We start from the raw sequence: 24,041 nt of genomic DNA on the forward strand, positions 1-24,041 counted from the left end.
CTGTTGTGTCCAGTGTAGCATGTGGTATCGGGACATTGTACCATGTTTTCACAACAGTCAGTCAAGCCCTTATCCTCTTAACCTGCTCATGGCTTACTCACATCTGCCTGTCTGTCTGTCCAGCAGCATGTCAGGTCAACAGACATCCTCATGTAAGTTTGCTAAGTGGTGGAAGCATTTCGAGGTGATGGCTTTTTTCTCACACCTTTTTCTTTTGAGATATTTTGAATGTAACCTTCGTCAGAAATGGAAGTGCATAAAAGGCATCGTTGCCACCCTTGTGTGACGGTGAAGTCTGCCGCAGGTGGCCCTGCCTAGCAGTCTGGGCCCAGCTTTTCCTGATAACATGCCTCCAAGAGGGCTGTTGACTTTTTGTTTCCTGTCCGTGTCTTCACAGAGTTCTGTTTTGCCTTTTCTCTCAGCCTCCTTTGCAGAGTGTTCCTCTTCCAGCTGTGTCCTGTTTTCTTTATTGTCGTAGCCCAGGCCTTTAGGAGCCCAGCTGTGCTGTTGAAGGCGGGCGCGCTGGGGTGAAGGGAGAAAAGGTGGTGAAGTCCAGGTGTCAGGGTGCTCAGAGGCCGAGGCGGTCCGGCCAGTACTGAGGAGGCGGAGTCAGGCGTGCCTCTCGCGTGGCTTGGGTGGAGGTCAGCCAGCAGAGCCTGAGCCTGAGGCGCCAGGTCAGCTTGGACAAGCCTCTGCGGAATCAAGGCCAGCTCCCTCCTCTGGGTAGGGCCAGGATTTGAAACTCTTTTTGATGTGTAAACGGGGGAAATTGTGCTTCTCTTCCCTTTCTCAGTGCTTAGCAGTCCACGTGAAGGGACCTTGAAAGGGTCGTTAAAAAAGCAAGTAGCACATCTCTGGATAATTTTGGTTTTTTGGGGGTTTTTTGAGCACTTTTTGGAGCTGTCTTCCTGGTAGTATCTCATTGCTCCATATCGGGGCCCCTGGTGGTGGTGAGCATATCCCCTAGGAGATTCTTGACTGACTTTTTAAACCTAATTTAGTGGTTTTTGTCAGTGGGAATAACTGGGAGTGATAACTGCATTTTCAACGACTGAGTCATTTCTAGAATGTCTAAGTATGGAGTGGATTGGGTCAGTGGAAGTCTCTAGGCATACTGCCTCTTAATTTAGTCTTTCTCTTTGACGTAAAAGTTACTCTTTAAAAGTTACCCTTACACGAATGTCAGCATTTTGTAAGCATGTCTCTGTGATCGGAAAGCAGCATTTAGGCCTTAAGTCGCGGTGAGCTGTGATTTTACTTCATGATATAAACAGTTTTTTAAAACTTCTAAAGTTTTATACAGTTTCTGTCAACCCCAGACTATTTCCTGGTATTAAATTGCTATTAATCTTAGTAGAAGGAGCTGCCTGGGAAGACTTGTGACCCACTGCTCTGTGCGAAGTTAGTCTCTGACGAGGGAAGGAAAGAGCATTGCAGTGACTCAGTGCTCGTCTCTGCCTGTCAGCTGTGCTGCTCTCACAACCCTGGTGGTGTTCTTGTTTCCCCGCTCAGCGCGGTTCCTGGGCGTCGGCAGAACACAATCGTGGTGAAGGTGCCGGGACAAGAAGACAGCCACAATGAGGACGGGGAGAGCGGGTCCGAGGCCAGCGACTCCGTTTCCACCTGTGGACAGTCGGGGAGTCAGAACATCGGAAACAACGTCACCCTCATCACCCTGAACTCAGAAGGTGCGCCCGCAAAGCCTTTCCTTTCCTTTGCCTGAACGGCAGTAGGTACAATCCCCCCACTTTTTAGAAGAGTAATATATGTTTATTGTTTGTCAAAAGTGACAAAATATAAAAATGATGAAGAAAGTGAAAATAACCTGGAAAATTCCATGTCTGTAGATCTCTATAAATCTTCCAGGCTTTTTCTGTGTTAACACACACACTGATTTATGATTTTATAACCCACTTTTTTCCACTGCAGAGTAGAAGTCTTTCCACATTCACACAGATTTACATAATCGTTCTCAGTCAGTTGCACTTACTTAATCAAATTCTGGAGGCTTTCTAATGAGGGACAGTTAATTTGTATAACTAGCAGTGTAACTAGCAGTTGGCTGACTGTCTTGGACAATAGGCCTGTCCGTGGTTTGCCGATGAGGGCCTTAATATAAACTCACAGAGGGTGATTGCACATTCAAGTTGAGTCCATGCCACGTGCTGTTCCACGTCTTCCAATGAGATTTAGAGGGAACTGCGTGTTGTGGTCGTTAGCCTCTAAGTGACCCCGTTTCACCCACGCTGGGGGTTCTGTCCCCCCTACCTCTCCCCCTCCAGGGTCTGAGGTACACTCTCACCTGGACCTTGGTCTGTGTGGCTGGCCTGGTGTTTCCTTCAAAGGATTCCTGCCACCTGGCGCCTTTGTCATGCCTTTGGGGGCTAACTTAGTGCCTCCCAAACAGGACTTATTATAGCATGGAGAGAAAGGAGAGAGAACTCAGACAAATTTAGTATTATTCTTACAGAGTTCAGAAGCCTGTAATTCCTTTAATAGTAAGAACTTGTGAGGTTTTTCTGCTTCAACGTCTGAGTCATGGATTTTTCCTAAAATAATGAGGTAGATTTTTCTACTGAATAAAGATAGTATATTCACGAAGTTATGCAATCATCACCACTATCTAATTCCAGAATATTTTCATCACCCCAAAAAGAAACTCCGTAGTAGTCACTCCCAATTCTCCCTCCCCCAGCCCCTGCCAACCACTAATCTGCTTTCTGTCTCTATGGATTTAACTACTGTGGACATCTCGTATAAATGGAATCATATGATGTCATCCATGTTGTAGCAGGCATCAGTATTTCATTCTTTTTTATGGCTCAATAATATTCTACCATGTGGATGGACTGCATTTTGTTTTATCCACTCATCTGTTGACGGACACTTGGTTGTTTCCACATTTTGACTGTTGTGCGTAGTGCAGTTGCGAACATTTGTGTACAGGTTTCTATGTGACTGTATGTTTTCATTGTCTTGGGTTGATTGATACCTGGAAGTTAAATTGCTGGGTCAGGGCAGCTAGTTTTTTTACACATTAAATTTGAAGAAAAGAGGGATGCTACTGATTTTATCCTCATGGATATTGAATGAAATCACATTGGCATCAATTGCAGAGAAAACTAATTGTTTTTACTCTTTTTTTCATGTTGATTTTGGGTAAATATGCACCAGATCTGGCTACCCACTTTAGTCCTAACGTTTGTTTGGTTTAAATTGCATCAGCTTAGGAATATAACATTTTATAATTTTGGGCGAGTCTTGGGGTTATCATAAAAGCAAAAAATTTCAACTATGAAATTTATGTTTCTTAATGCAGTGTGATTTATATGAACTATATTTCAGTGGGGGAAACTGCAAACTGACACTAAAATGAACATATAAAAAAGAATCAAAAGTTGAGCTTTTACTAGTATTAATATCTGTAAGAAAAATATGGATTTTTTGTCTCTAACTCTTAAGTTATTTAAATGTGAAATGATATACTATGTAAAACATTTTTCTTTAGCAAAGGCTTTGAGCAAAGTTTTAGAACCACATTTAAAACTAGTAATTGTTTTCATTAAACATGACTGATTATAACACAAGTTGTTAGGATTGGGGCAAATTAGAGAAATTTTTCTGATTTAAATTTTACTTTATTTTAAAGAAGAGGTTATAATTCAGGACCGTTCTATTTTACCATTCCATTGGGAAGAAACGTTTTGTAAAAAATCTGTTTCACTGACACTGAAACGTAACAGTTTCAGTGTTACGCGAACTCAGGTTGAGCTGCCTCAGTTGGCACGGTGGTTTTGGGGAAGATGATACAGAGTTGGATGGAGTCATTTTTAAGTGACTGCTGTGTGTGTAATGTTGGAAAAAGAGCTAATCCATTAATGTCTCTTGTATCAGATTTACTATCGACCTGTAGTGGCATCATCTGGTAAACATTTCTGTGAGATTTATGAATACACTGAGAATTGGATTAGCTGTTTCCCTGCCGCGTCCTCCCCCAAGACTAGAACAGCTTGCTCAACTGGAGAGAATGTCAACTCAGCTAGTTTATATTAGAGAAGCATTATTAATATGCAAAGTGCTAAAGGGCCATAAGCTCATCTTTAGATTGAGTCATTTTAATTCCTGATAAGAGCCCAGAGCTGCAACAGGACAGATCGTTCTTATCTTATAAAATTGTTTAAGTGCCTGAAGTTTTGGAAAACCACAGGTTTCAAAATGATTACTTCTGAAGAATTCCAAATGATTTGCATGAATTGACATGCTGTTTTGTATAGAATTTGGAGTTACTTTATTATTCTGCAAAGGTACTATATCATTTTATCCCAGTATTTTGCTTAGGCAGTTCCATCTGTCATAGCATAAACTCCATAAGAATGAAGTGCTAACTGTTGAGAGCACTGAACAATAAACTTATTTCTTAGTTTTTGCTCCTGTCTTCCCTTGGAGGTTTTGGTCTTTGGGTACTTCTGGGTTAAGCGCTGAAAGTGTGGTGGGTATAATCCTTCAAAGATTAAGCTGGCTAACTGAGTTAGAGAAACAAATTAGCAAAAATGACCAAAAGTGGGATCTGTTCATTAATGAAGGAATTTAGAGTCTCAATGAAGAGTTTAAGTTCCTGCTGTTTGTTATGCATTTGATAATTCTTACAAAACTAGACTAATCCTGTGTGTAAGATGTTGGGTACTTAATTTTAGTGGGGAAGGGTTATACTTCAGGTATAATTGAGTTAATATCAGAGATTGTCCTTATGAATGTCCCAAAGCCCAGTCAGTATACTAATTGACTTACATGGTAAATATCTGTGATGTGCTCAGTGGGGCTGGCGAAATGCAGCTGGGGAGAAGCAGTTCATTTGTGAGGGTGGTAAGTCACAGTAACAGGAAGCTGGACATGGTCTCCAGGATGCTCGTGGTGCCAGGGACTCCGAAATAAGATTAATACAAATTGCTGTGTTCACAAAACATCATAAAGAGGGAAATTTAGCAGAAGAACATTTCTTGAGAATTTATTTCCATAGTTTATTTTATATATAAACTGTTTTTTGCATAAATTTTTTGTGTGATAACATTAAAACACATTTTATTGGCGATCATAAATTGGCTGCTAAGAATAGGATTATAGACAGGTTAGTGACCAAAATAAATGAAGTTTCTAAAGAGAAACTAGAAACTAGTATAAGAATGTCAGGGATCTTTGAGCATGACCATATGGTGAATGCTAAGCTTATCCTAGATCCGAGAAAGGGGGCTAGAAGGGTGATCCAGACAGTGCCTGGGAAGGCGACGTCGTTTCAGTGTCTCACGCTGAGTCTCAGAATGGACAGCGTGTGACACTGATTAGAGACACCCTGTCTGTGCCCAGTGGTTCCCACTCCTTTATGCCAAGGCACCCTTCAACACTTGCCTTAGCCATGGTTGAGCTCACGGTGACTTCCCTGCTCGGCAGGCAGGAAGGAGGCCCGGAAGGAGGGAAGGAGGCCCGCCTGGTCCTGCCCTGCAGTGGAGGACTTGACCTCCCAGCTGGTGGCCTCCCGGCCTGAGTAGGTGGCCTTGGCTCTCAGTCAGTGGTGTGGTCATGCATCTTCTGTGGAATGTGCTCATATTGGTGGGAAAAGAATTGGCTCCAGTACCAAAAACCGTTGGTCTTTTTCCCTTTTTCTATATCATCCTATATGTAACTCAACCTTCTTGAATTGGCAGTTGAAAAGCCACGGATTATCAATCTGTTAATAGCTTAAAGATGTCACATCACTCCCCAATCAGCGTGGGTGTTTGGGCTACAGGTACAAAGTTCACTGTGTCTAAAGCCAGAAAGGTGGACCGTCAGTTTTTATGGGTTTGTCGGAGGGGTAGAGTTATCGACACTCGCTGGAGGTGTCGCACGGAAATGAGGTTCACAGTCAGACTGTAAACACCTGAATGTATAAGGGCTCAGTAATTGGTGCCAAATTCTAAGTACTGTGTCACCCAGTACTGGGGAGACCCGCCTAGCAGGGCGTGTTTTGAAAAGCCTCATTCTGCTCATTCCTGGCCTGGTCTGTCCCCAGCCTGTGGGCTCCCCTGGTCCTCACCTCCGGCACCTCGTCCATCATTTAAAAAGCTGCAGTCCCTCCTCCTGGGCTTGTCCTTTCACTCCGGAGTTAATGACGTTTGCTCCAGAGATGTAGGTGTAGGAGAGGGACGTGATGAAGGTGATATTTCATTGAAACATTTGAAGTGTGAGCTGGGAGCACCGCGGAGTGAGGGTCAGAGGAGAGGGGTGTGAACACTGGGTTTTGGGAGCAGCTCAAGCATGGATTGAGCAGCTGGGTTCTAAACACCTGTTGGTGAATTTAGAGCTGGGAAAGGGCAGTCCGGTGATTGGCCAGAATGTGGATTTAATCCCATTTTGGAAATGACTCATAATGACTTGGACTCCATGTAGTCATGTTTGACCCCACACATTTCTGGAAGTAGCTTCTGTGACTCTGACCAGCCCCGCAGCCTCCAAAGGCACAATGGACAGCGTCGTGTGCTCCTGCCACTTCGGAGCCCCAAGCGTTATCAGGGCAAAGGCTTAGAGGCCTCACTCGTAACCCTTTCTGATTGTTCCCTTTTAAATTTACTGATGCATTTGTGTTTTCCGTGCTGTATGACACATCACCACCAACGCAGTGGGTTTCACTAACAGCACTGTTTAGTATCTCACAGGCCCGAGAGCAGAAATCTCTGCTGCGGCTCACGAGGCCCCAGTCAAGGTGTTGGGTGTGCTGGGCTTGTATCTGGAGGTGCTGGGGAAGATCTGCCTCCAAACTCATTTAGGGTGTTGGCAGGTTTGGGTTCTTGGGGTTCTAGGACCAGTGTCCCTATTTTCTTTATGGCTGTTAGCCAGAGACTGTGCTGAGGTTCTTGCCCTGTGGCCCCTCTATCTTACAATGGTGATCTCTCTTGTCCCCATGACCCTCTAACATCTTCATCGTCCTCCTCTGCCACCAGCAGAGAAAACTGCTTTTATAGGGCTCACATGATTGGCCCACCTGGAGAATCTTCCCCCACCCTAAGGTCATCTGATGAGTGGCTTTAATGATACCCGTGGGATCCTTTTGCCTCGTGACTAAATGCAGGCAGAGGTCATGGGGCCATCTTAGAATTCTGCCCACCGCAGACACTGGGCATGCTGGCTTTAGTTTTGGCACCATGGTGTGTGTTGCTGTGTGGTGTACTGCTTTCTGCATGTGTAGGCAGGACTCGCCTAGAGCAGGCTTCTCAGTCCTCTAACCCCTGACTCCTTTGGGACACATGAAAGATCTGAACATTGGAGAGTTCAGAACAAATGAAATATCATACTGATCCATGTCTTTTCAGACTGCACATGTCCTTTTGCGATACAAGATGCCTTGTCCCTTAACTCCTGCCCCCACCCTCGCTCAGTGCCATTGACTACTCTCCTGGGGACATCTTGGAGTGAGTCAGGCCTTGGCTGTCTCCGCACCTTCTCCTCATGGACGTGGCAGAGACTCTGAGGTCTCTTACAAGAATATTTCAGAGAAGGGAATGATCATAATTGTGATTCTGATGAGATAACTGATAGCAGAGAAATGTAAACGCAGAAGAACTGCGCAAATCATTTAAACTGCAGCCTACCACCACCTGCAGAAGCACAGAGGGTGGACAGAGGGAGGCCGGGGCAGCACATGAATCGTGGGGTAAGGATGTGCTGGGGCTGTAATATGGATCTCCCTTTCCTCTGTTCAGATGGTCATTAGCCAGCGGGGCATCGGTAGTACCGTCAACAGGGAACTCAGGCCTGTGGCCGGTACACAGGCTACTTCAGGGATGGCTGAATAGTGTGTTCACTTTAAGAAATGTTTCAGTGTTACTGATAAAATCTTTATAATACAATTATTGATCTAAAACATCTCACTAAAAAAAAAAAAAAGGAAAAAATTACCAGAAAAATATTTTAGAAGAAAATGGTAGAATGTACCATTTCTAAGTTGAAATCTCTGTAATTGTAGTTTGTGGAATGTCAATCTTACAGATTTCTAAAATCCTCAAATTCTTTTTCATGTAGTTATAAAATCCTGATTTCATAGGCGGGATATCCTGTTGAAGCCACCTGGGTTTCACAGTTGTTGTCTTGGTGTATAGGCATGCACACAGTTCAGGACACGCCATGCCTTTCCCTTCTCTTTTAATCATGCTGACCCCCTTTCCCATCCCAAATATTCATTAAATACCCACTGATACATGGTTGGGATGAAGATCTTTTTGAAGCAGCTATATATAACATCATAGAAGTTTAGCTAGCAGATGGCTAGCATGCCACAGTTGGCATGTTGTGACAAATGTAGCTTTATTTTTACATAAATAAATATAACCCCGAGGATCCTGGAATACCACAACACATGATTCTTTTATGGGACAGAGAATTGTAAGTAGTGCAACAATAAAATGTTTCATGTATTACTTAGGATTCTTACTCTCCACCTCTGGCGGAAGGAATTATTTGCAGTTACAGTGAATCCGCATCCTGGCTTTGGAAACACTGAGCCATGATGTATGTATACAGTAATGCAGCCTGAAAGAACTCAGGACAATGGTAGTGAATTCTGTGTGGATTTATCCTGTATCACCATTCTCGTTTGAAACCACTTCTTCCATTTTATGCAGTTCCTTGCTTTTGAAATTCATAAACAGGTTCAGCAGGCCTTTACAAAAGCCAGATGAGAATTAAATTGGGAGATAGATGGGAAATGCAACCTGACGCCAACTCATGACCGTGAACGTGTTCCCTGAAGACTTCCCTGGAAACAGTGGAGGCCGACCTTGAAGAACTAGATTGAAGTGAAGTTCATTGTGTTGTAGAATTGACACCATGTTCTGAGTCTTTAAACGACCCTGCAACATTTATTTTAGTGAATCATAAAGTATTGCCTTCTTTTGGTTTGTTCATTCTCCTTTGAGGAGAGACTGAAATAGGTCGTGAGTCATTCTCACGGCTGCAAAGAACGGAATATGTCGTCTCTGTACTAACTAACGGACCAGTTGTGACAGGCAGCCCTTGCGAGGGTACAGGGGCGTTCTGGGAGCAGAGGTAGCAGAACTGGAACTCACAGGTGTGTCCATGCAGCACATTTGCAGGAAGTGGGCACCTGCTCCCTTGTCCTTTCCCATCAGAGCTGCTGACTCTGAGATGACTGGCGGGGCGGGAGTGGGGACACCACAGGCAAAACCACTTTGTCTTTGGAAAGAACCAAGGTGGAAAGTTAGGCTTGATTGGTGCGGGATGGCATTTGGAGTGGCCGGTAACCTTCTAGACCAGGGGTCGGCAAACTTTTGCGACAGAAGAACTGCCAGGAGTCAGCAAACTGCAGTTCGCAAGCCGCAGGCTCTGGAGTAAAATTGAAAATGAAAATAAAACTGTCGTAGTTTCAGTTATAAAATTTTTAAAGGATGTTATTCACATAATGGTGACTACGTAAAAATATATTTATGGCTCTCGAATAATTTTTAAATTGTTGTGAGGGACAGGATTGGCTCTTCCAGAGATCGGCAAACTTATGAGATGGAACGTACCCAAAGAGCCGCGTGTGGCTTGCGAGCCGCAGTTTGCCGACCCCTGGTCTAGACTGTCCAGCCTTGCACTTCATGAGCTCATTCACACGCAAGATGTGTTCAGCACTGCTGTCCACAGACATGGGTTTTGCTGTTTTATGTATCAAGTCAGCTCAGCATCCATGTTTGCTTAGCAGAGAGCAGAGAGCCCCTGCGTTGCAAGAATGCATGTGAAGTCCTGGCACATAGTAGGTGCTGAGTAAATATTGTCTTCACCTCACACGGTCAGCTCTCTTCCTGGGAAGAGAGATTTGTTTAGGTCTAGGCCCTGGGATGGCAGAGTGACTGGGAACCAAGGCTGGCTGGGAGTGTTGGCAAGAATGTGCATTGTGATCTCAGGAGAACGTATGTGTGTATGTGTGTGTATGTCAGCAAGTGGGGAAGGAAGCATAACAACAGCTGGTTGTGTTTCTTGGTTTAAACGTGATGACCACGAGAACGTGGTCCTTCTTTCCATTTCTCCTGGCACCAAAATAGAGCCTCCAAACAACTATGTGTATTCTCAGCTGTTTTAATGGTAAGAAAATTCAAGTTAACTGCCGCAGGGTTTTCATTACAATAGGTTTTTTAGAAGTGCCAGTTAATTTCATTGAATATTTAAATGATTGTAATAGAAAGCAAGTTTATTTTTCTTATAATCTGACTGGTAGTTTTCAAATAAAGCTACTAGAATCTTTCCATTGTTTCAGATGCCAAAACTGGACCGAGCGATTTTAGTAAAATAAATACATCCTTTCTGAATTGTCAAAAGGCGAATTTCTCAAATTTCTCAAATATTTATGTGGGCAAGTACTCTGTCTTGTTTTCCATTTGAAAGACATGATTCATTGTCACTGGTGAGAAGCAGGGATCCAGACTGGGCTCCGGCTCCAAGTCGGAGGTGAGTTAGGGCTGCAGGGGAGCAGAGCTGAGTCAGCTATTGCGCCCAGCGTGACCTGGTGTGAAATGCATACCCAGCACCCCTGGTGAGCCTCTTCTTTCCAGGGCGCTCAGAGGTGCTGCCTGTCTCCCCGGAGCCCCACAGATGGTGATGGTGTAGCCCTGGGATGGGTCTCTGAGCTCTTCCCTTTGGGATGGGTCCCGTTCCCATGGCGATGATTTTTCAATGCTATGTTGGTCAGAATTGCTACAGCCTCTGTTTCTTAACCACCTAGCCTGGACTTCTTGCTTGAGAGATTGGCTACACTGCAGTTCCCAGGGCATTTAAGTGAAGTTAGAAATGGACAGGTGATAAATGGGTTATTTAAAATGCCTTTTAAAATCTTGAGCTATCTGCTTGGAATAAAGTTTCTGGATAATTTCCTATGTTACCAGAGAAATTTAAGCCAGTATTTTCTGGAGTGATAAGGGAGGGAAAATAGGGAGCATTAATTTTTAGACTAATTTACTTTTGTTTTTTTGGGGGGCGGGGGCGGGCACAGTATTCCCTGAAATAATAACTACCGTAAGAGTTTAAAATGACATCTTTCATCCTCCAGAATATTCTGGTTCCATTTCCGAAAGTCCTTCTGCTTAGCACTGAGGAGAGGCTTTCACCCGTAGGCAGGCATCAGCAGGGAGCAGGGTGCGGTGGGACAGTGAAGCTAACTTCCTGATGATTGGCCCAGTGAGGAAGCAGACCCCGAAGGAAAATCCCTGCCTTTATGTGTGTGTTTCCTGCATCCGTGTAAATGGAATGTCACAGTGCCAGCCTGCTGGCGTGTTTTCTTGATTGATGCTGGAATTGTGAGGCTCTCTAATGGGTCACATTTGGAAGGATAGCTCTTTCTCGCACACATCACTGAGCACTGGGGCAACGTACAGGGTTGGGACACGGTGAGGTGCTCCTAGCACAGGTGTGTGAGCGTCAGAAGCCCCCTTGCTGCTGGGCCCTACCCCACAGCCTGTGATTAGCGAGGCTGGGCAGGGCCTGGACACTAAGGTGCCAGTGGGAGACCTCATGGTACAGATAGCATGGCTTTGGTGGAAGGAGAGGACGGGGTGTGTAGGACAGCTCGATAGGAATCTGGCTCTTGGGGCTAGAGTAAGAAGTGAGTTTCACGGCAAGTTTACAGAGAGAGCTCGAGTTATCACCCCTTTGGACTGAAGGGCCACCCTGCCAGCATTCCACGTACACAGGCTCAGTATCATTATGACGAGATGTTGACTTGCTGTTTGGAAAACAACACTGAGCTCTTGTCCAATGTTTACATTCCTTGAAAAATATGTAAACGTGAGGAGCTTGCTAAGCAGAGTTCACTTTACTTGTTATTCCTGAGAAAGGCCTTCGTGATCTTTGGCAGTGTTGGTAGTTAGGTGGAGAGCCCCAGCTCACCGGCTGTTCACTGGCCTATGTGCGATATCATCGGGGGTCATGGAGGCAGGGTGGCATCGCCTCCCACCCCTGGCAACTCAGGATGCTGCCTTCCTTCCTGAGCTCACGTGCGATCCTCCTGTTCAGACATTTAAGTCCAAAGATGTGTAGTGTCTCTAGATACCACCTTCAGTATGACTGTATTCACAGTCAGTTAGCACAGTACTTGACCATGGGAAGGTTCACACACTACAGATCCTGTCCTGTGATGTAATGCCTACGTGTCATTGGTCCTTCCTGACTGCTAAGTAGTCCCAGAAGTGCCCATACGCTGGCTGTCGCCCTGTCTCCCATCTGTTCGTTCTCAGCATAGATTGTGTCACTCCCTGTTCTGTCCTCTGTCCTCACCTGTCTGCCCCGTGCTCCCTGCTCTGACCATATGGCTCCATTTCATTCCCAGAGCACCTGGCCCTGACTGGCCCAGGCCTGTGTGAGCTGCTCCTCCTTCTGGAACCTTTTCTGTGGTTCTCCACATGGGTGGTTCCTTGCCATGTCTGCCTGCAGTCTTCTTTGCTGAGGCTGGCCCTGGCCTCCATCGGATGTGGTCCGCTCTGCCTCTGTGCCGTGTGGCACTTCCCCTCTTGTAGCTGCCACTTCTCTGTTTATTGTATCTACCCTCCCCTCTGCTCATGAGCTCAGTATGGGCAGCTCCCCTGATGAACTCAGGATCTCAGATGTCCATTGGATGAATCGAGAATTTCAGTTTGTGCACTCGCACTTGACCTGGAGCAGTGAGGAGGTGGTTCTGAACCAGGTGTGGGGAAGCCTGGCTGGTGAGCATAGTAGCTGACTGACTGACATTCAGAAAAATGCACGTATCTCAGTATATGCTCACGGCACCACCTGTTTACTTCCAAACCATTGATGTTTCTGAGAAATGATACTGCTTACTCATCTCTTACTCTGAGTTCCAAAAATTAAGATTTGTGAGTTGTTTTCTGTCCTTAGCTAAAGCCAGCAGCCCAGCCTCAAACTCCCTAAGCAGTCCTTCCAACCGCCGGTCCACCCCAGTGAGGACGTGGTCATCTTGCCAGGGTTACTGAGCCTCGCCTGATGTTCATAGAAATCTCGTGATTCAGGAGCTGGGCTAGGGGAGGCTGCCTGTGAAAGGAGCAGGATGTAGGAGTCACAGACGGCTAACCACTTGGTTTTCTGCCCTGGTCCAGGCCCTTGGCAAAGCAAGGCAGGGCTGACTACCCTTTGTGGGGACCTCTTCTGTGCATGGAGGCCGGAATGTAAATATCAGGACATTTCAGAATAAAGCTCATGAGAAATCTTGAAGCATTGGTGACCGTGGCTTTGACTAGTAGACACGCAGCAGAAAGCTGGTGCCCCTCTTAGATCCCAGCCACCCAGAGGGAAGTTTTTAACTCTCCCTGTTAACATCCCTACCCTCCCACATTTGCTCAGGGGCTCTCTCTCTGTCTCTCTCACACCTTAACTTGCTTCCACATTAGAGTCAGAAGAGAATGTTTAGAAAGCTGCCAAGTTTTCAAGAAGAATCGATTGTTCTCTCGATTTATGATCATGAGTGAAGTGCTCCCTCTGGGGAGGAGGGAGAGCTAGCTGCCTCACTGCCCTCCCCCTTCTCTCTCTACATCAGCATCGTGCCTGATCATGACCATCGCCGCGGCCTTGCTGAAGGTAGAGAAAGTAGGGGTGCTTCCCACACATGAACGTTGAGCTCTGGGTGTTTCCATTTCAGACGACCCTTGAGAAAGCCAAGGTCTAAGGCACGTAGACACAAGGCTTAGGGGTATTCATTCTGTTATAAGTAACTTTTGAGATCTTAAAATTGCAAATGGTACATTTTCAGGGAAGAATGAGTGGCAGGGAAGGAAATTAGGCCACAAGTAGAGGAGAGGGATCACGGTGCTCTAAGCAGGAGGTCAGAAGTTGCTTCTGATCTGTACACTTCCAGGTTCACTGGTGGAAGGTCAAGGGAGGGAGGGAGGGAGGGAGGGAGTGAGGCTCACACAGCAGGACAGTGGAAGGACTCATTGTGAGGCGAGGAGAGTGTGGGAAGCTTAGCATCCCCTTGAGCCCTTTGTCCATGCTGAGCTGGCTGGCCTGCTGACTCCTCAGCAGGTCAGAATAACAGCTTACATCATGTAAATCGTTTGTTTCACTTAGTATATGCCCAGCTTCCAAGTGGCCTCTTCTCAGAGCAGTTCCAAGTGGAGGCTTGAGTCACAGAGTCCAGGATCGTGCATTGATTCTTGTCCCAGAGACGGAACTTGCTGCATGGCTCTCCTGTGCCGACGGCCCAGATTCACAGCCAGTGGAACCCGAGGGAGTGTGCTTAGCAAGCGGCCTCCCTCTCTAACCTGTGACGGTGGCACTGTGAGACCACTCCAGTTGGCCGCCTTTCCAGATGCGGGGAGAAGCCAAAAACATACACAAGTCCTTTTTAAAGACACACAGGCCTGTGAGTGGGGTTGGGCAGCGTCCTCAGCCGGTGCTGTGGGGTCCTCTGCAGCCTCTCGTTATCAGACTTGTGAGAGCTCTGGACAGGCCATCGGGTAGGTGGCACACATGCTGCTGGCACACGGCATTCTGCATTCTGTTTGCTTTGAACTGCGCTAACCAGGCAGGCGTAGCCTTGCAGAAATCAGTCTTGAAGGCAAAAGAACCTTTACATGTTACACCATCTTCCTGAGATGGGTCATCAGACACCCAGGCCACTCTTTTGGGAACAATGTCTCGTTTGCTGTCTTCATCAGACATAAGGTCCCACACCATGCTTTTGTGACCACAGAAATTGCCTGAGTCCTCCTGGCCAATGCCTTGGAAGTTGGGGGAGCGATTTGCCAGCCAGCCCCCCAGGTCTTTCTTGTGTATTTGAGCGGGCCCTTTGGAGAGTGTGGGCTTGTCTGAACCTCCCATTCTCTCTTTCAGAGGACTACCCCAACGGCACCTGGCTGGGGGACGAGAACAACCCCGAGATGCGCGTGCGCTGTGCCATCATTCCCTCCGACATGCTGCACATCAGCACCAACTGCCGCACAGCTGAGAAGATGGCGCTGACGCTGCTGGACTACCTCTTCCACCGGGAAGTGCAGGCCGTCTCCAACCTGTCGGGCCAGGGGAAGCATGGCAAGAAGCAGCTCGACCCCCTCACCATCTATGGGATCCGGTGTAAGTGCGGGCTTTCCGTGCTGAGCCCACGTCCCTTAGCCTGTGGTCGCAGGAAAGACCTGGCCGGAGGGTGGGCCCTGCCAGGGAGCGTTTCAGGACAAGTCAGGACTTCCACTGGTGCGTTAAAGAGGATGTCGGTGTCAGAACTAGTCACAGAGCAAGGAGAGGGATTTCTGGATTAAGCATTTCCTGTAGTAAGTGCTGCCTGGTGCCCTGCCCATGGGAAAGACACTGAAAAGTGTGGGCCTTGCAGACCCTGAGAATCATTTTGAGTGGCTCCCTGAGAACCTGTATGAGTCACCAGCTGACATTAGTCCCTCAGGTGGGGATAAAGCAGTTTCCGGATGAATAGAGGGTCACAGGAGTCAGCAGACTTTTACACACAGTCATTGTGTTTGGCTTTGCAAGCATAGGGTCTGTGTTGTAACCGCTCAACTCTGAAAGCAGCCGTAGACCAAACATGAACAAATAGGCGTGGCTGCGTTCCAATAAAACGGAACTTTCAAAAGCAGGCAGGGGTCGGCCCACCGTCTGCCAACCCATGCTTTAAAGCATGATTCCTAATGCAGTGGGTACCACTCAGATCTGTGGGCACGGCATAGAATGTGCATGCAACCTCAGGACACGTGGGTTTGCTCGGTGACAGGATACCGTGTGATGGTGTGTGACAGTGTGGACCCATGGTGTGAAGTGCTATTGGGATGTATACAGAGGGTGCCAAAAAATGTATACACATTTTAAGAAAGGAAAACTGTATTAAAACTGTAATAATCTATACTGATAACAAAAGATGAATACAAGTCACATTTAACTTCTGCAGCTACAAGAGGTGCTCAAAGTGGTTACCATCAGCGTCCAGACATTTCTAATTACGGCGAACTACTGCTTGAGCAATGTTGACCAGTGTCCACTTGTATACATTTTTTTGGCACCCCCGGTAGATGAACAAGAAATGATTCCCAATGCACAGGATGCAGTCAGGTATATGTAAATGGTCACAGCCCCGAGAGCCGGTCATGGGGAGTTTGACCACGCTGCATTGGCTGGAGGTGGAGGCCCTGACAGAGAGCAGGGTTTGTGGAGAGGCTGGATCAGGCCCAGGGCTGAGGGGATGATGGCGTCTGGTGTTGGGCCACTGTTCTCATAGGGTTACTGGCAGGGGCTGCCTCTGATGTGGAGAGGTGCCTGGGATACAGGCTGTGACACAAGCTGTGAGGCAGAGGCAGGAAGAGTGTTCTGCTGCAGGGGTGGGGAAGCTGTGCCCGTGGTGCTCAGAGCAGAAGCACATGGCTGGAGGCAGGTGGGCACGCTGTGCCCAGGAGTCTGCATGGCGCGGTGGGAGGCGCTGCGCTAACAGAATGGTCAAGTCCTGTTTCTGTTTCCCTGCACCTGGAGAGTCGGCCGCCTGCTGAGCTCTCCCTCCTCTGGGAAAGGTTGCGAATCGCTGCCTTCTCAGTGTTAAAGTTCAGGTGGAATTTTGAAAGGCTAAAAGTATTTGTTGACCATTTTTTCTTTTGGCCTGCTTTAATTTACATTGCTGATTATTACTAAAAAAAAAAAAAAAACAACCCAGAACAAATGGATCAAACTCCTGAGCACTGAGCTTGAGTAGTGGCGCACGTAGGCATTGGCTACTTTGTCACACCTGCCCCAGTCTGCTGTTCGTGCAGACTGAGTGACACGGACACCTCGGTAGTCCTCAGCCGGCCTTTGTCTCCCTGTGTCTCCATCATCACACGGCCATCTTCTCCCTGGGTTTCTCTGTGTCTCTTCTCTCCTTATAAGGACACCCGTCATATTGGATTTAGAGCTCAGTTTACTCAAGTATGACCTCATTTAACGTAATTAATCACATCTGCAAAGACCCTATTTCCAAGGGAGGTCACATTCTGAGGTCCTGGGAAGGACATGAATTTCGGGAGACATTTCAGCATTGTACACAGGACCTGGGTTCTTTAGTAATCAAATACTGTGTCTCACACCACTGCTTTGGGGAGCCCACCACGTGTCTTTGGGGATCCTAAGGCACCTATTTGGAAAGTTGGGAGGAAGCTTTGGTCTGTGTGGGTTGGTGGTGAGAAGGGGCCTGTGAGATGCTGAATAGTGGGGGCCTTGCTCACAGGTCACCTTGGAGAGAGGCCTGACGGCTTGAGGAGTGGTGTCACTCCGTTGTGCTTATCTTCAGTCAGGGGATCACCGCTGCTTGGGGAGAAGGGTCTAACCTGGTCCTAAGGCTGGGACTCTCTGGACAAGCACGGTGCATGGGGTGCTGGCCCCACCAGTGTGAGAGAGCACACGGGCTAGTTTCCCCTCATTCGGAGGGCTGAAGATGTCTGTTGTTTTTCTAGGCCAGCCACTATCAAGTCAGGACTGTAATTTTAAGAAATAAATTGCTGGCACTCAGTTTTCTGCTTCTCTTTCTCCTTGAACTTGAGATCACATTAGCAGTGATAGTGTTTTTCATTCCTTTGTGACTGATAAGCCCCATGCCACCCACCAAGGATGCGAGATTATGCTCTCTGTTCACTTTATTTCCTCTGTTCCTTTTTCCCACAGTGTGTCTCAGCCCCTCTGTGGGGCTCATTATTTGAGAGCTGGGAATCTGGTTTTGTGATTTGAACCACTGGCATCAACCATGAACGTTCTGGAAAGTGGGAAGGCAGTTAACAGTGACGGACTCCTTTCAGATCTTTAGGTGCTGGCCAAACTGCTTGCCAGGAAAGACAGGGACAGGCTCGCAGGGGTCGTCTTTCTGGGGTAGCCCAGGGGTTTTGCCTGCTCAACAGCTCTTCCACAAAGACGCTTGAGAGGGCTAAGTGGCTCACCCTTCAGATAAGACGGCCCTCCAGCTCTCCAGAGACCTCGTGCACTGGGCAGCGTACCGGAAGCAGCCTTGAAGTTGCACTGTCTCCTACACAGGGCAGCCAGGGTGATGGCCTAACTGAGGGGTGTCAGTGCGAGCAGAGGCTACAGTGTGAGATCTGATGTCATCTTCTTCCTGGTCTCCCGAGTGTCCCCCAGTGGGGCTCCTGGGTGCTGTTGAGCAGCAGAGTGAGGTGCTCCTGGGGTTTATGCTGCGACCATTTCTTCTTCACTTGGGTGGGCTCTGGGAGGCCTGAATTTTAAAGCCGGTTCTCACTCCTAACTGATAATTCGACTTGGAACTGAAGTGAGGGTAATGACATTCTTATTTCATGATGTTTTCTTATGAGGATATAATAACTTAAAGAGATAAAATGCTTCAGCAAATGTGAAATACCAGTTAAATGCCAATGAAGAACACTTTTGGAAAAGTCAGAGCTGCAGTGGCAGGTAGCACGTGCCATCAGGAGGCTCCACCCTCTGCCATCAGCGCTTCTCCCTGGAGCTGTCCCGTGGATGCCTGATGATGGGGTTTCTGAGGGCAGAGCTGACTCCTCTCCTGTCCCATCGGTCTGATCCCCCCCCCCCCCGGGGCTCTCTCAGTGGGGGAACATTTGTGATTCATTAGTTAGTTTTTCTTGGCAGTCATCAGGGTGGCATTTGCCATCCAGTTGGAGTCTTGAGTCTCTCTGTTGGAAGGAATTATGTAATATGTCTTAAGAGAATTTAAAAATGGATAATGTATAACTACATGCATGTATATATTTTTCTTCAAAGAGTGTAAGCCAAGTTTTGAACTGGCAAATTGGTTTTTTACAAAGTTGAATTTACACGTTAATGTTTTTGCTTGTTTTTTATATTTATATACCCGTGTGTGTCTTGTATATATTCTTTAAGTTCTTAAACTTCTCTATCATCTCATTAATCCCTAGGGGCATTTGGAAGATATTTTTTTCCTTGAGGGTGGAAGTATGAGGAGAACAGGAGGATAGTTTGTAGAATGTTTCTCTTTATTTTTTTTTTTAAACTTTTTTTTTATAAGATTTTATTGGGGAATTGGGGAAGGGGAACAGACAGGTAGACAAATAGCTGTTTTGTTCTTCAGTCTAGTTGTGGAGGACGTTGCTTCACTGGCCCATGTTGTATGATCATTGTGCTCTTCCCAGATGAGGCAATCGGTCACCGGCCATTGGTCGGCCGCTCACCGCGGCTCCCGGTAGCTCACACTGGCTACTAGCCGCTCACGCTGGCTGCCAGCCACTCAAGTAGCTCACGGCAGCCCACTGCAGCCCTGCTGCAGCCTACACCGTCGCTGGCGACTCACAGCAGCCCAGCTCCAGGTTGAGCTGTTGTTCATCATCTTAGCTGTAGAGGGCGAGCGTCACTGGCCCTCAATGTGGGATCCGAACCGCAGCCCTGCGGCTCAGAGCTGGCGTTCCCAAGCCAGCTCTTAACCAGCTGAGCCACTCGGCCGGCCCAGAATGTTTCTCTTTATTGAAGCATGTCCCTGATGAGGTGTTTTGATCCTGTGTGATTGCTGTTTCTTTTCTTGTTTTGGAGACCACAGTTGTATTTGGGCTACTCTGCAACTATAGGCAGTCGTTGGGTTCTCCTGTAACTATATAACTGTAGTTCTGATAGTAGTGTTCTCTTGTAACTATAGTCTGTGATTGAGTTCTCTTGTAACTATGTAACTGTAGTTTAATGGTTGGGTTCTCCTGTAATTATAGTCAGTGAGTTATATTGTAACTACAGTCTCCTGTAACTATACAACTACTGTTAATAATCAGGTTCTCCTGTAACTACAGCCAGTAGTTGGGTTCTCTTGTCACAAAAGTTGGTCACTAGCCCAGAACTTTGTGAAGCCACCCCCTACACCTAAAGCCATACCCTGCCTGGCATGTAGTGATGATTCAGTAAATATTGATTCATGATTCTGTGATTATTTTCGAGAGGACCTGAAAATCAGGAAGTAAAGAGTTGCCACTTCATTTATGTATTCCCTTTAATGCATGCGAATTCAAAGTGCTCCTGAAGCTACCTTATTAGGTTTTTGTTCTTTCTGATCCTGTAAATCCTACCTCTCCTTAACCCAATTTCTTTTTTATCTAGATTACAGAAATTTCGGCTGTCATTATATTTAGAGTCAAAAATGTCTTACGCATATGCTCATAGAAAAAAAATCTAGAAATGTCTTTCCAAGACAAAAGGAACTTTTGATACTTAATATAGTACTTAAGAAAACAAACACTTCCTTTGTTTTGATTATTTGTAGTATTTTGGTCTTGATAGGAACAGATTTTAGGAATTGGACATCAAGTTAATTCTCAGTAAATGGTCCAAACTGAGTGCTCTTAGTAGTCAAAACAGGAAGTTTTTCAGCTTAATCTTTTTATTATTTGATTTTTGAATTTCATCCATTTGTTTTTTCACTAATCAGTGAAGTTTCGTGAGCCAGCTAGACAGGAGGTCACCCTGCCGAGGAGTATTTCTAGTGGTTCCCACGTTCATGACCATTGCTTTCTGTTGATTCAGCACAAAGAAGAGGTGGTGTGGTCTAGCAAGGTGGGTGGGGCTGGCAGTGAGGGGTCTTATCTGCCACCCACTCCTCAATGGCCTCCCTGACCCCCAGCTTCCTCATTGTGGATAAGGGGGTGGGATCTCTGGATGCCATTCAGTCATGTATTGAGAGCGCTCTGTAATGCAAGTGGTTAACAGATGTGGGCGCCAGCAGGATGCTCTGCTGAGCGGGAGAGAAGCTACTGGAGTACTGCGAGATGGCATGCACCTGCCTCTGTGGCCAGCACTCGCGTGGAGGTAATGCCTCTCCACCTGGGTGCGGGGGATCTAGGGCATAAAAATCACCTCTGCCCTTAGGGAGTTTCCATTCTGATCCAGGAGGCACATGGAGAGGCACCAAGAGTTACGTAAGCCAGCCTCACACTCAAGTAGCAAATGGGAGCAATGGGAGAAGCTGCTTAAGATGAATCATAATCACCATTTAGTCAATAAATGTTGAAGCATTTACTATAGGCCTGGATATTCTGGGTTCTTAGCATACACGGGTGAACAAAACAAAGATCCCTGTGTCTGCGAGGGAAACAGAGTAAACGCAATAAATATATAAATTCTCTAAAATTTTAGAGACCCAGGCTCGGGGTGGAGGTGGGAGGGGCCTTGGGATCAAATGGACTAGGTAAGGGCAGGATTATTGAGGTCTTCATTGAGCCAAGACTTGAACGAAGGGAGCGAGACAGCCAGGCAGATGTGAATGAACAGTGGAATATGAGCTGGAGTTTGGAAGAGCAGTTCTGATAAAATTGTTGGGCCCTTGATTTTATTCTTGACGTCTAGGACAGTAGGTGCTTTCTGTGACGTTAGAGTGCAGAGCAGAGTTTGAGCGTGCAGCGCCTGGGAAGCGCGTGTGAGCCCTCAGCACCGAGCTTGTTGCCTTATTTCTATCTGGTGTGCCTGGACCCAGTCACAGTTATTTAAAAGCCAAATAAACGAAAAGAATTTGTAACATAACCGGCATGCCTGCCGGGGGAGACTCTCAGCCCCAATCACATTTTTGTGTCTAAGTTGCTCCCAAGCAGCCAGGGTTCAAGACCAAGGCCTTATTTCATGGGGCTTTTGTCTGGGATGTGTTCTTCCAGGTCACCTCTTCTATAAATTTGGCATCACGGAATCGGACTGGTACCGAATCAAACAGAGCATCGACTCCAAATGCCGGACAGCCTGGCGGCGGAAACAGCGAGGTCAGAGCCTGGCCGTCAAGAGCTTCTCTCGGAGAACACCGTCCTCGTCGTCGTACAGTGCGTCAGGTACGCTTTGGAGAGCATCCCGGAGCAGTGTGCATTGCGGGGCTCGGTGGGGCCGGGGGAGCGGTCCGCTGTGGCCTCTGGCCTGCAGCATCTACAGCTACCACTCGGGATCCAGTGATCGGAGCCTTAACTCGGTGCACACACAGGCAATGTCAGTTATCTCGGGAACCCTGCTCATGTGGCAGGTGGGGAGCCTCGGCCAGACCCACTCAGGGCACCCCGTGGCAGTAGAAGAGGGCATGTAGACCAGGGCCACCGCACACGGGTGTCACGTGGGCACTGAGGCAGAAGGACCAGCTCCGTCAGGACCATGGCAGGTGCTGTGCCCAGCAGTTCCTTCACTTCCCCGCTCTGCCTAGTTATTTACCGCACTGTCGTCATTGTTAGTATGGTGACCACAGAGGAAGGGCCAGGGTTGAGCACGCTTTACTACTGTTTCGAGTTCAGGGCCTGAGTAAGACTTACCTGCAAGATAACGGGAAAACATTCTCTTCGCCTTTCCTTGCAGGCATTGTAAGGAAAATTTTCACGAGAAATGGCAATATGACTTTAATAGGCTTTTTACCCAAGACATCCCAAAATATTTGAACAAAAACATTTTTGTAAAAACTCCCACAGTGGCTCCCTGGGTAGCGGCTTGGAATCTGAGCCCTGATTGGGGTTGGGGGTCAGGATTCAGGGGCAGCAGTGGGTGGGGTCGGCCGGAACTCCTGTTCTAGAAACACTGCTTTGACCGACCAGGTTACCTGGAGTCCTCACGGGGTTTTGTTCTCTCTGAACCAGACCTCAGGAAGCGGTTTCCTCTCAGTTGTTTTGGTAGTTACCAGATACTTCGCCTTAACTTGCCAGCGATTCCTGAAGATGGGAGGTGGCCAGCCCATGTGGGCCACACAAGTCGGGCCCCAAGCAGTGCTTGGTGAATGGCCTGTGCTGAGAATCTCTTAGTGAGGGATCAAGGCCTTTGTCTTACAGTTAGGAGTCCTGTCTTGAGAACTTAGAGAAGTTGCAGTCATGGGGCATGCTGAAGTGGCTTCTTAAAGAATTAGGTTGGCTTTGTGGGCCTGAGACATTAGGTGTAGTAGGTTCAGGGAGGTAAGTTTCTGCCTGGCTGGGGTTTTGTCCTCTTTATCCTGGAGTCTACATGGCCTAGCCCAGGGCTGGACACAAGGTTAGCACTCAGTGTGTGTTCTAAATGCACAATGAGGAATCATCTAATCCAGGGGTTGGCAAACTTTTGAGACGGAAGAGCCACCAAGGTTCAGCAAACTGCGGCTCGCGAGCCACAGGCTCTGAAGTAAAATTGAAAATGAAAGTAAAACTATCATAGTTTCATTTATAAAATTTTTAAAGGATATTATTCACATAATGGTGATTATTGTAAAAATATATTTATGGCTCTCGAATAAATTTTGAATTGTTCTGAGGGACTGGATTGGCTCTTCCAGGGGTCGGCAAACTTTTGAGATAGAAAGTACCCAAAGAGCCGCATGTGGCTCGCGAGCCGCAGTTTGCCGACCCCTGATCTAATCTGAGAAATTTCCCTATGGGAGGGATTGCTGTGGACATGGCGTCCCCCTCTCTGGAGGTGCTTCTCCACGCTGATGTGCAGGCGGGTCCTTTGGAATCGTGTTACATTCAGATCCTGAGCCAGCATGTCTGGGCACAGCCTAAAACTCTGCATTTCTAACAAGTGCCTGTGTGGTACCTCTAGCTGGTCTAGACCACACGTTGAGTGGCGAGATGTTGAGTTCCTTAAGTCGTGATTGGGTTGTTGGGCTGCCAACCTTTAAATGCTTCTGTCCTTGTGACTAGAGACTCAAGTGGTCTTTACTTCCCTCTCAGGTCTGATTTCTGTTATGTGGCTGATGATTTTATAATTTATTTTTACACTTTATTGTTTGTTTCTTTTCCAGTTATTAGTGTTTCTTTAAATTGGATGATGATAATTCAGTTTCATGATGGTTGCATTGTTTTCATTTACTTCGTTTCTTTCTTTATAAACATGTCAGCGTTTCCTCTAAGATGCTGTGGGTTTGCATGACTCTTGGGTGCCGCTGGCCTCTTGTGGGGGGTGAACAGCTGCTGTGCGAGCATGTCTGTAGTGCCTGTGTCCCCTGGCAGGCTCAGCTCTGGGACCATGAGCTCAGTGTCTCAGGATGTGTCTGTTGGAATAGCTTCTGTCTGAGAAACCCCATCAGCTGGCTGACCCCAGGTGGCTTTGGAAGAACGGCAGAATCCGGCAGTCTGAGTGACGAGCCGTGTGCTCAG

General features: G+C 47.1%; 1 protein-coding gene across 10 annotated transcripts in view; it reads left to right on the top strand.

Moving 5' to 3' along the window:
* Window positions 1–24,041, top strand: part of BANP (BTG3 associated nuclear protein) — a 121,820-nt gene that overhangs the window by 53,869 nt on the left and 43,910 nt on the right. For all 10 annotated transcript variants that reach the window (XM_019635140.1, XM_019635109.1, XM_019635125.1 and 7 more), the window contains 3 exons: window positions 1,513–1,688; window positions 14,848–15,087; window positions 21,606–21,773. In XM_019635140.1, the coding sequence (XP_019490685.1) occupies window positions 1,513–1,688; window positions 14,848–15,087; window positions 21,606–21,773 (584 nt within the window). The remainder of the gene's footprint in view (window positions 1–1,512; window positions 1,689–14,847; window positions 15,088–21,605; window positions 21,774–24,041) is intronic.

Source organism: Hipposideros armiger, unplaced genomic scaffold, assembly GCF_001890085.2.
Source record: "Hipposideros armiger isolate ML-2016 unplaced genomic scaffold, ASM189008v1 scaffold_19, whole genome shotgun sequence".
NCBI lineage: Eukaryota > Metazoa > Chordata > Mammalia > Chiroptera > Hipposideridae > Hipposideros > Hipposideros armiger.